Source organism: Mycteria americana, chromosome 3 (assembly GCF_035582795.1).
Source record: "Mycteria americana isolate JAX WOST 10 ecotype Jacksonville Zoo and Gardens chromosome 3, USCA_MyAme_1.0, whole genome shotgun sequence".
NCBI classification, from domain to species: Eukaryota; Metazoa; Chordata; class Aves; order Ciconiiformes; family Ciconiidae; genus Mycteria; species Mycteria americana.
In genome coordinates this window covers 42207219-42219237 of record NC_134367.1, presented here as the reverse complement: position 1 = coordinate 42219237, position 12019 = coordinate 42207219, and the positions used below count along the sequence as shown (strand labels likewise).

Sequence of the window (12019 nt, the reverse complement as noted above, 5' to 3'; positions counted from 1 at the left end):
TTTGTTACAGATCCCACACTTCAGACCCACCAAATGAAATTATGACAGTGGGACTGGATTTCACATTCCCCATTTCTAATGCAAAAGCTTTATAAATTTGGTTTAGAGATTAAGGTGGTGGATAGGAATAATTTGGTCTTTGAAGCTCTTTTGCCTGTTTCAACAGATGAGATAAATTTCCAATATTCTCTGATCCATCTGAGCTAACAGGGAGTAGCTGTTTCAAGCCCTACCTGCCGTTTTTCCCCCTCATTTTTTTCCAGCTCAGTGTGCTGTTGCAGGCGGTGAAGGCACTCTGTTCTCTCTGCGGACAGCCGCTCAGCCATAAGCTTGTCTAAAACACGGAGCTGTGGAAAAAAACACAATTTAGATGAGATGATCATGTTAAAAACCAAACAAAATCCCCATCTGTGAAACTCATAAGTCAAAGTACAGTCTGTCTTTCAGTCTTCATTTCTAGGAATGCTGCCAACTACAATTAGATGTAGCTTGCAAAAAGGTTCAACCACAAAATTATTGATGAATAACAATTACATTAAAAATAAAAATAATTTAGAGGATCTTGAATCTCAGTGCAAACAGAATTCAGCAGGAGGGGTTCTTATAATTATGAACCAACCAGCTGTAGGACTGCCTTCTGTCTTTAAATTTCCCTCTTAGGGCCTCAAGCAGTTTAGATTTATTGTCTAAAGAAGCACTAGAAGCCACTTAACACATTAAATGTGTTTTTCTCAAGACCCTAATTTGCAACATTAGATCGCTGTGGAATGTCACAGTTCCCTGGTCTTGAGTATTAGATTTCAGGTTCATTTTTACAACACAAGAAGCAATAAACAAATCATGACAATGAAAATATTCATTAAGCTTAGGATATGTTTCTAATAGTCATATGGGCAAGCAGACCTCGGGGTCATATTCTTACTTGATGTTGAGTTTTGCTTTCCATCTGGCCCAGCTTAACATTCATCTTATCTTGTACTGTCCCAAACTCAGCTTTTATCTCTTCCACCGTCGCCTCCAGCTGATTCTCCAGTTTATTTATCAGGGGCTCACACCGACATCCATTTATCGGTGCCTGAAAGGAGTAATACATTTACTTGCTACATCCCGCTGTCCTCTTAGCATACTTGGAACATTATCACAGGCTCCTTGAGTCAGTCTTGGGCTCTTCTGTACCATGTACTGTATCTCACACTCCTGATAACATCTTACAGTAGCTCAGCAAACAGGCTATTAGCTGGAAAAGCACAGACTAGAAAAGGATTGATCTGATTTATATGGACACATCCTAACACACAGCAGTGTTGATTTCGCTGGGGCTACAAGCAGCAATGAGCTCAGATCACATATGCCGTGGTACTGTGTGCTGTATGAGGGGATACCACATTATAGGCCTATACTCCGTGTCTTGATGCTGTCATTTGGAATTGTACAAAAAAACCCTGATTTTGTGGATGTGTGTGGTTTTGTGCGCATTTGTTTTTTAACCTAATGCCAATTATGTGCTCGTTTTTTCCGTGTACTGTATGGCAAGGTCTCAGTGCTCCTGTCCGCCTTCGCCCTGCTGGCATTCAGCTGACCCTTATCTGCTGTGCACACCTTTGACTGTATGACACCGTCCCAAGGCTCCTCTGCAAGGGGAGCTGCACTTCAGCACATCGAAATCTCTCGGGGAGATGGTCACAAAAGGCTCCCTTAAGCGAGGACAGCTCGCTCCCTCTGCAGTCTGCAGGCAGAAATTGGCTCCTTTGGGGGTGAGTCAGGAGCCCAATGTGGCAGCTCTGAATCTGTCTGCAGAGGAGCCTCCCTCTCTCCTTTGGCCCTGCAGGACTGTTTGACAAACTGGGGGTTATTCCCTTGGCAGGGGAAGGTGGGTGGTTTGTGGAGCGCTAGAGAAAGCTTCAGAACTACGTGTACTTAAGAAATTCTGTTTGCTATTCAGGGCCTGAGGGCATCAAAGAAGACAGACAAGCAAAAAAGAAGGGGAGAGAGGAGTGTCGTGTATTTCAGGAAATACTATAAGGGAGTCTAGCTCTATTAAGCTAATCTTTGTGAACAGATTAGATTTGTATACAAATCCTATCTGCTCTCTGCACCTTTATTCCTGCTCCCCAAGTCCCTCCTACTGGCCCATCCTCCTACCATCAGATCCTAGGGGCAGGGAGACAGTCCTTTTAACATATGAAAGGTCCTCCACCCTTCCTGATGTCTGCTATTAGGATAATCCCATAGTGCCCCTGTCTGGAAATTTCCCAGGCATTACATGTCGAGATGTTGGAAAATATGGCCAGTAAAACCTTTGAAGTCTGACTTGAGTGATCTTCAGAATCTGCTGAATTTCTTAACTACAGCAAGGGACCAAGGAGGGCTGGTTGATGGATGTGAGAAGCTAAGGAAATGAAAGGATTGACCTCCCAGAGGTACAGGAGGGCAATATTAAGAAAACAACAATATAGACCTTTACAATGTCTACAGGGTAATTTGCTGACAGTTTTCATGCTTTTTTAGAAATGTGTACTGGTAAATACTTGCATAATAAAATGAGTAAAATATCAGTCTCTAAACTGGAATAAATGCACATGAGCTGGTAACTCCAGGTTTATTTCTGTACAGCTCCTGCCTCCAGTAATCCTAGAATCCCCAAAGACATGTTGCAATAAACAGAATTGAAACAAAATGTATTGAGCGTACTGAAGCTCTTGGTTTAGGTAGTAAGCTTCAGTGTTCACATACTGCTTTCACTTATTCTCACTTGTAAAGCTCTTTGCATTTCCTGTTGGAAATCTTAATATTTCAGAGTGTATCATAAAAGTTCCAGTGTCATTTCCAATCACTGTTCACACCTTATCTCCAAAAAGGAAATACTTTGTAGATCAAAACTAGTTAAGTATGTCTTCCTTAGCACACATAAAACCAGCTTATTGTTTACCAGACTTCAGGCCGAAACGCAGCTGAAGCCCAGACAAGGAAAACAAATCCACAGTCGTGATTTCATACCCTTGAGAGTGCAGTTAATTGAGTGCATTTTCTATCCGTTAGCTAACTGCCCCAACTCCAAGTGCTGCTCCCTGTGTCTCCCCCCACGAGGGCAGTGGCCGGCTCACCTGCATCACCTTCCCATCCTTTCCTCGATAGAGCGTGTAGAGCTGGTAGGCTCGGACCTCGTGGGGAGGGGGTGGAGAGGAGCAGTGATGTTTACTTCTGCGCTTAGGCACGTTTTGCTGGGGCCGAGGGAGTGTCTGCTGATCAGCTGGGGAGATGGGGTCTGAGAGTGCTGAAACCTGCATAAAATACACACAACGTTTTCCCTATTTATGAGCTCCCTGGTAAACTATTCCTGGTGGGAATGGGACAAGTCCATTGTGACAATTACAGCAAAAACCTGATTAAAACACCAATCCAGCTGCAGTGGCTGGCGATAGCCTTGGTGTCTGTCAGGACAATAACAAGATTTCCGCACAAATCTGGTTCATGTGACCCTCAACAGCAGAATTTCCCCACCAGAAATCGGTTTGGTCTGAAGACTACCTCTGCCCCATGAGCATGGTGGGGCTGCTGCCCTGACTCACCGACACACCAAAGGGAGGCCTGTGCTATTGCTCAACAACTATCCCTTCTCCCTCTGCTGTTTTAAATCTACTGATACCTTTTCCTTTGGCTTTTTCTTTTTGTTCTTCTTCCCTTTGGGATCTGGTGAGGTTGACCGGGGTTCATCCTTCAGACCGCTCTTCCTCTGCGGTGGCGGGTCGCTGCTCGGTGTGTCATCAGCAGCTGAGATGCTGCCCTGCTTGAAGCAAAGACAGGGAGTTCAGAGCAGTTGCAGAGATGGGGAAAAGGTGCCTTTTCTTCAATTTCCCAGTTTTAAGCTGCTCTGCACATACGAGTGGATAACTCTTTAGCGGCAAAGTACGACAGACTGCCTCAGACAGCTGCCGTGGTCATGCACAAGTGATGGCTCCAACTAGATTTAGTCCTGATGGGTTTTATTTACGCTCCCTCCTTGCAGCAGATGTAGCCGGTATGTCAGGCTGTACCTTGCTCTGTACCACTTCATCCCGTGGTACCGACTGAGCTCGCCTTTCCTCCTTCAGCTTCTCTCTCTTCTTCCTCAAGCTTCTTCCACGGTTAAAGCGTGAGACCTGAAGGCAAACCACACTGTTACTCAGTGATGTCACGCTCTTTCCTACCACAGAAGCCAAGCAACAGAGCAGACCTTTTTCACCCTACTAAAAGGCAACATATAAAAGGAACTGCACTGCCAGATGGATGCTGATGGGCCAATCAGCGTGGGTGTTCATAGCTCAGTGGCGGTGTGTTTTCACGGCTAAGTCCATCAGGGCACTTTGCTGTCCCTTGGAGGGGTGAGAGCCTCCTCCTGTGTCCTCCTGTGTCCCCAGGCTGGTTGCCAAGCCAAGCCAAGCCCTTCTCATGCAGAGGTGACAAGGAGGAGCAGGGCAGGGATCACACCTGGTCTCATACCAGAATACAGAGCCCTCCCATGTGCCTTCCAGCCTGAAAAGCATTGTAGCATTTCACACACAGCAGCAGAGTATAAACAGGACATTTTGTCTCCATTTCAAAGCATCTTCCAGTGTGAGCAACCGTCTTGGGGGCTGGAGAAGTCTAAGGCTTTGAGGGACACAACCCGAGAGCTTTTGGGTACAGGGCCACCACAGGGAACAAGTGCCTCTGGCTGCTCCATCCTCTGCCAGTCAGGGCAGCCAGGACCTCTGCCAGCGCTTAATACTGAGGCTTAATCTGCACACCTTGCTGGGCTTGGGGGCTGAAAGGCTCCATGTCAATAGACCTGAGGCCACCACACAATGCCAGCAGAAACACAGGCACCTTTCACAGCAGAAGGTTAGGGACCAGGGGATGTGATGTGGCCCCTCTATGTTAACTGGCCTCAGCATCATCTGTATGTGTGCACTGGGGAGAGATTTGTAACATACCTGTGATGCTTTAGTTAGGAGGAGTGCAACCTCAGGGTTATTGTGCTGTCTGGCAACCTCTAGAGGGGTCTGACCTGCCTGAGACGAAAAAGAAAACGGCATTTCCTTCAAAACACAAGCTGCTGGAAATGTGGAATTTCTCCACCCAAGGTTAGCACATGCTCTGTGCACGAGCGCATAGTGACTAACTGCTTTTATTTACCCAGATTTAATTCAACTCTAACACCCAATATTTTCTACCAACACTAGAGACAGTGTTGAAGAGAGTCTGCATTAAGAGAGAGAGAGAGTCGGGGTTGTTTATCCTAGAGAAGAGAAGGCTCTGGGGAGACCTTATAGCAGCCTTCCAGTACCTGAAGGGGACCTACAAGAAAGATGGGGAGGGGCTCTTTATCAGGGAGTGTAGTGATAGGACGAGGGGTAACAGTTTTAAACTGAAAGAGGGTAGATTTAGATTAGATATTAGGAAGAAATTCTTTACTGTGAGGCTGGTGAGGCACTGGAACAGGCTGTCCAGAGAAGTTGTGGATGCCCCATCCCTGGAAGAGTTGAAGGCCAGGTTGGACGGGGCTTTGAGCAACCTGACCTAGTGGAAGGTGCCCCTGCCCATGGCAGGGGGGTTGGACTAGATGATCTTTGAAGGTCCCTCCCAGCCCAAACCATTCTGTGATTCTATGATTCTAATACAAAATACCAAAGAAACTCCATGTCCTACTTACATTGTTGACAACGGATGCATCAGCCCCTGCCTCCAGCAACAGCTTAACCACCTTCCTGTGATTCAGAGCAGCAGCTACATGGAGTGCAGTATCTCCTGCCTGCAAGTTACAAAGCAGAAAGCAACCATATAACACACGTCCTTGGGTCTCATCCTGCAGAAATCACACCTTCCTAAAAGATGCTCAAAGGTCAAAAGACCTACACTTACTGATGCAACAACTAAGCTTTATTAAGGCCTGGTCAATAAAAAAAGCAGAGTTGGAAGGAAGGGGACAGGAGGGGGCAAGGAGCTACTTCAGGTCAAGGACCTACTTCAGCCTGGTTTTGAGAAATGGAGCTGGGGCACTGGTGATCCTGTTTTAACTAAACCGAGTGACACACAACACAGCTTGGAGATAGCCCAGCTCTGCCACCAGCAAATGGATACGACATTGGAGGGCAGAACCGGTTTTCCCACCACAACCTTCTCTTTTTTTTTTTTTTTTGCAGGTTTGATTATTTGGTGCGCAGGTGGTCATGTATCACATTACTCAAAAATAATCAGATAAGTACCAGCAGCGAGATGGCTGGTGTTCTCTTCATGAGATTCCTCAAGAAAAACAGTTGTTGGACCAGAGCCAGGAAGCGATCCGGGTCCAGCACTAACACACTGCCCTGCCCTTGTCCCAGTGCAGTGAGGTGAAGACGGCTGTGATCAGATTTGGGCACCGGTAACAGAGCCAGCAGCTGTTCAAGGGAGACCGGACACGTGCATATAATGACCTCCTGTCCCCTTTGCCTTGCATTTTGCCTTCAGAAAGTTAGATCTCCTCGAGACTAGTGAAAATCTATTGCTTGTTGCTAACTTGGATGAGGCATGTTCATAAATAAAAGCATTATATGTGCAAATATGGAACAACTTTGGGTAGTGCTGGGGAATGAAGGAAAGTGGTGTCTCTCTGGGCCAGGTTCACACCAGTTAATCTTAATATTCAGTAGCTCATTTTGCAAGTTAAACAACGCATTTCCAAATAAAATTACATAGTAAATTTAACATACTGAAACCCATTTTGTTTGCTGTAATATCTCCTATCTAAGAAACCAGATTAAATGTACAAATCAGAAAACATCTTTATGATCTTCAACTACACATGGAAAATTTCCCAGGAACATGAGACAATGCGGTTAAGCACCACATAATCTGTTTATTTAGCAGATTTAACACATTTTAATGTACTAAATCCATTCCCTTCTACCACCCACTTAGGCTATACTATAGGTACAGCAATCAATTACTTCCCTATAAACCAACTATGGATGATTAATCCTAGGTTAGACTGACCATTACTTTGAATTTAAAGCGTGCTTTTACTTCACTTTTATGTCTTTTTAATTCCCACTACTGCAAAATGCAGCAAAGAAAAGTATTCCAGAGAAATTCACACTTCTGTAGCATCTGAACATTAGTGAGTTCTGCTTCACAATGTCTCTCTAATGGCTGTAGGATCATTCAAACCTAGCTACAGAGGAGAAAACGGGACCCCATAAAATGACTGAGTCTCTTGCCCAGTCCCGTTCTGCACAGAACTGGTAAGGACTCAGGAGCGCCAACCCCCACCCCTACACTACTACCCCTGTCCCAAACCCCCTTTCTACACCAACATATGACTGCAGAACCTCATAAATAGGCAATGCTTTAAAGAAATGATGCAAATGTGATGGCAAAATAATAAACCACTGATATGCCATTACTTTAAGGCTATTTTTAGAAGCTCAGGCACTTGGTGGTACAGTGAAACACAGTGAAGTAGGATTCCTTGGGTAGGAATCCCTCTTTCCAACAACTTGCCGTATGCAAAGGGCGCAGAGTCGCAATGAAGTTCATGCACTGACCTGGTTCTTTTCATGGACAGAACAGAAAGCACTGAGCAGCACCCTAACGATGGGCAAGTGATTATAACGAGCAGCCACATGCAGACAGGTATCTCCTGCCTGCAAACAGAAACAAAGCTCTGAGCATGTAATCGCAGTAAGAAAGCTTGCGCTTGTCATGGTGTTCAGGGATGAAATAATCCTATTAAATCAAAAAGAGCAGTAAATGTCACACACCTCCACTGAACAGCAATGCTGTCTTCTCTGCGGTACAAAATCTACTATCATGCGTGGGAAGGTTTAGCAAGAGCTGGGGTCAGGCAAGGTGGGGGTACGAATTCTTTAACCACTGATGGGAAATACTGGAATTATAAAATGCTGGTTTACTGCACTACAAAACCTGATTTACATTTTTACATTAAATCTGTTCTTCTGAACTGCAAACCAATGTGATTTGGAAACTTAACTCGGTGTTGCACATAATGAAGAAAACATGAGGAGTGGGGGCCAGAGCAGCATCCCCATGAGGGGTGGCACATGCGCAGCTGGGACTGGGAGCAGAGCCCCATGGGTTTCCATTTCTGTGTGCCTTGTTATCAAGCAGGGACAAAAACACCTGGCTTCCTTTTGTAGATTTTTTTTCCTTTGTCATGCCAGAATCATTATAAAATAGGAGGAAAGCTGTCTGAAACTGAAGTCACTTTGAATCTACTTCATTTGACAGACCAACACACAGTATGTATTACCTGTCTCAGTGAGGGCAGGTCTGAAGGCTTTCCCTGCTCTGGTACAAAACCCCTTTAAGATTTCCATCTCTTTGAGAGAGGAGCCCTTTTGCAGAATTGCATGACAGTACATGGGTCAGGCCATCAGGACAACAAAAAGCAGCAAAGGGGTAGCTGCCTTGGTCTGTGCAATAGCAAAACCCCCTTTGGCTCCTTCCATCCCCACTCAAGAGACGGCTACAAGTAGTGCATCGCTCAGTCCTATCAAAAACATTCCTGTACATGATGTATACAATGGTTTGTTAGTGGTTTTTTTAATAGCACTTATAACAAAAATCACAGCTTAAAGCATTTCTGAGTATTTCTACAAGTTAAAGCAATATAGCTAAAAAAAAGGCACACAAAAATTAACACGTTCTTTTCAAAACTCACATTATTTTTGAGGTCTGCTCGAGATCCTCCAAGTAACAAAACACGAGTACTCTGGGAATGGCTATTCTGGCAAGCCAGGTGAAGAGGTGTGTTACCTGCCTTAGAGAAATACAGGAGAATATAAAAGCCATATTTAGAAACTGGACATAAGCATTAAAAAATAAAACTTCACAGGTCTTCCCACAAGAAGATCCACCCACTGGTGGGAAACTGTTATTTCCCTGAAGATACGAGCTAAATGAACCTGGATATTGAAATACCCTCTCCATCCTGGAAATTATTTATCTGGGATATAGTAAAGGCAGAAATTGGACAGTCTAACAATATCTGCATTGCTCAAGTCTGTTTGCAGGAAGGGACTAGGACTCTAGAAACTGTCTGGTTCATTAATATCAAAGAGCACTATCAAGTATTTCATTTGAAGAAATATCATTCTTGTGTTTCAGGTTTCCCCCATGCACACACACAAAGAAACACACTGCCATGGCATAGCATCTCTGATCTCAAGCAAAGCCAGCTGCGATTGCTGCAGGGTGTTAGGCAGACAAGGGTCACAACGATTTCTGTTTCTTTACAATCGTAACACAAACCAGCTCCAAGTCTGGCTGGGTCTGTAGGTGCTCCCACAGGGCAGGATGCAGATTTTAGTCTATCAGGAAGCTTCAGTGTTCAGAAACCATGCCAGTCTCCAGCCAAGATGAGAAGGGAAAAAAAGCCACCCAAACCCCACAGAATCACATGCTACGGTTCCTGAAAGAAGCAAACGTGCAGTTTTTATGGACAGAAATCAAAGAAGAGTTTGCTTGTCTTTCTAACACTGTGAAGGATTTTATTGGTCTGACAAGTCTTTCTGACAGCATTTGGCTTTTGTTGGCCTGAAAATGTTTGGGGTTTTTGGCTCTTGGGAGCTAGAAATGAAATCAGCTCAGGTAAAAAGGTTTCCCATGCTTACTAGACTGCCTGTTCACCTTGATGATGTCCTTTAATTTGTCCCCCGTGCTTTCAAGACACGGATCAAAGCCGCAGGGTTTGAATTACAAAAGGCCAACTCTTAGATGTTGTCTTAGGTCTTCAGTTCCACATTACAGACTATTTCAGGCCTGAATGTAGTCTCTAAGCTGTGGCAGACATGAACATTTTCTTTCTCAGCTAAATTGCATTTAAGTGTCAATTTTTCCCCTCCTGGGTTTATCTCTGAAAAGCCTCTGCAATGTCTTTATCATTTGCAGGTTGGAAGGTCGGTCCTGGTGGGAAGGCAGAGAGGTCCTGTGCAGTAGGTGTTGGGCGAGGACCTCGGTGCTGGGAGAAGTCACGGTGCTGGTGCCTGGGGTCAGGGCTCACAGAGCAGGCTCATCTGGCTCATCTCCCATGGGGTGACAAATCTCTCACCAGCTTCTGTGAGAGGGAGAGTGAGTCCAAGTTGTACCGATCTGGGGGTCTTCACTGGTCTACTGAATCTTTACTGAAATGTACAGACTGAGGGAGGGTCTAAAAAGAAGGCTGCAACTGATGTAATGGGATGATCTATTACAGTGGAAGAGTTTTTATTAAGCCAACTTGACTGAAAATAAACTGCGTCTCCAGGGTGATTGCTGCACAGGAGGAATATGGCTGCCCAGGTGGTCTACCCACATGTTGTTCCATTCCTCAGATGCCCGCCTGACTTGCCTTTAAAATCCCAGGTGTCCTGTCTGGCCTCTGCATTTCACTTAATATAGAAGCTATCTTCAATTGCATTGCTCTTTTATATACTGTGCTAAAGGTGCTGTGCTGCAAAAAGTGCATCCATACAAGCATTCCCAGGAGATATTAACCAGGAGTTACAGAAAATACAGAGTCAAATCCCTGCCATCTTCTGCTGCTTAGCAGGGTTTGGCAACTCTAGCAGCCTGTATCTGTCCCATCCAGCCAAAATCACACAACACCCAGGTGTAAGTCAACAGCCCACACGGTGGTCCTGTACATGGCACTAAGCCCTGGCTGCCAGAAAAGCTGTCAGAAAGGTTATGCCTTGTTGTCAGTAACATAAAAAGTTGAGAGACCAGAGAAACCATTTTGGGATTAAGCAGAATTAAGTTCTTCATTTTTCTTGAAAGCAAAAGTGGTAAAAGCATGTGCATGTGTGCAAGCATGCACAATTTCTGCATTTTTCAGCAGCTCCTGAGAAAAGATCCTGTCCCTTAAAAAACACCCAAATGGTGAAATGCAAAGGGAGAGGATTGTGCGGGTAAGACAGCAAAGACCAGTGCAGGAGCTGCTCACGCAGTATTAAAGTCTGCCAGTCATATTTCAGACATCAACCTTGCTGAGCTACTCTGTGCACATACTTTCCAAGACAGGTTGTCTCCAAACTGTTGACATACACTGTATTGTAAGCTAAATCTTCTAATACCATAAGGCATCCAAGCAGCATGCAGGATAACCAGACTTGCATCTTAAGCCCACCCCTTTGTACATAAGTGTACGCATATACACGACTATATGGAGTATAATGGTTCACAGGACTATAAAGTCAAGCACTATTGTCTGTTACATGTAAGCATGGGAAGTTGGCTAAAGTACCTCTGATACAAATCTAGGTGAACACTACAGCAAAAAATAATTACAGAAAATAAAACCTGGAAGTTGGAACAATATAGAAGAAGGAACACACATAAAATAATATCAAAGATGAGGTAACTACAGACCACAAAGTGACCACAGTTGTACAAACATATGCATATATACTGCATATATGCACACATGCACATACAGAAACTCTACGCTCGGGCAATGTGCCTTTTTACTCCAAATCCTGGACTTGGGCCACCTGTCTCCCTTCTTCCCTTTCTTTACTAGCCCCTTTCAGTTGTTGTTTTAGAGATGTTTACCAAAAAATGCCCAGAGATCCCATAAAGCCATCCCAAAGCTCTCTTGCCTGTAACGAAGGGCACGGTGCTAACCGTGTGATCTGACCAACCCATCAGCACAGCGGTCCAAACCCTAACTCAGCTCACACCATAGGCTGCTACCGCCATTTCCTAGACTATTCCATTAACTTTTGAATTAGTGAATTGAAGACAAGTCTCCCACAGGTATTACAATTAGAGTGGAACTAAAACCCCTTGCTTTGTTATTCTTTCCTCTAAACTGCTCTCAAGGTATTATAAATACCAAAAGGAAGGTAATCCAGGTTCATTACAAGATTTTGGTAAGAGCCTACACTCATGTAATAGGAAGAACTTTCTAACAAAAGGTACACTTTTTTTTTTCTCTCTATGGCTTACATTCACTTGACTGTTTAGTTGCTGAATAAAAGTGTGGATTTTGAATGCCGTTTTCCTATTAGTACAATTCATT

At 44.5% G+C, this 12019-nt stretch overlaps 1 protein-coding gene across 11 annotated transcripts in view; it reads right to left on the bottom strand.

Annotated features, from left to right (window-relative positions):
- ANKRD6 (ankyrin repeat domain 6) overlaps positions 1–12019 on the bottom strand; it is a 116696-nt gene that overhangs the window by 4328 nt on the left and 100349 nt on the right. For 6 of the 11 annotated variants that reach the window (XM_075498363.1, XM_075498362.1, XM_075498369.1 and 3 more), the window contains 9 exons: positions 8681–8779; positions 7545–7643; positions 5672–5770; positions 4953–5030; positions 4035–4139; positions 3647–3787; positions 3105–3281; positions 923–1075; positions 234–347 (listed from right to left, as the gene is read on the bottom strand). In XM_075498363.1, coding sequence (XP_075354478.1) covers positions 234–347; positions 923–1075; positions 3105–3281; positions 3647–3787; positions 4035–4139; positions 4953–5030; positions 5672–5770; positions 7545–7643; positions 8681–8779 — 1065 coding nt within the window. The remainder of the gene's footprint in view (positions 1–233; positions 348–922; positions 1076–3104; positions 3282–3646; positions 3788–4034; positions 4140–4952; positions 5031–5671; positions 5771–7544; positions 7644–8680; positions 8780–12019) is intronic. The other 5 variants (XM_075498372.1, XM_075498370.1, XM_075498371.1 and 2 more) reach the window with 2 other exon arrangements.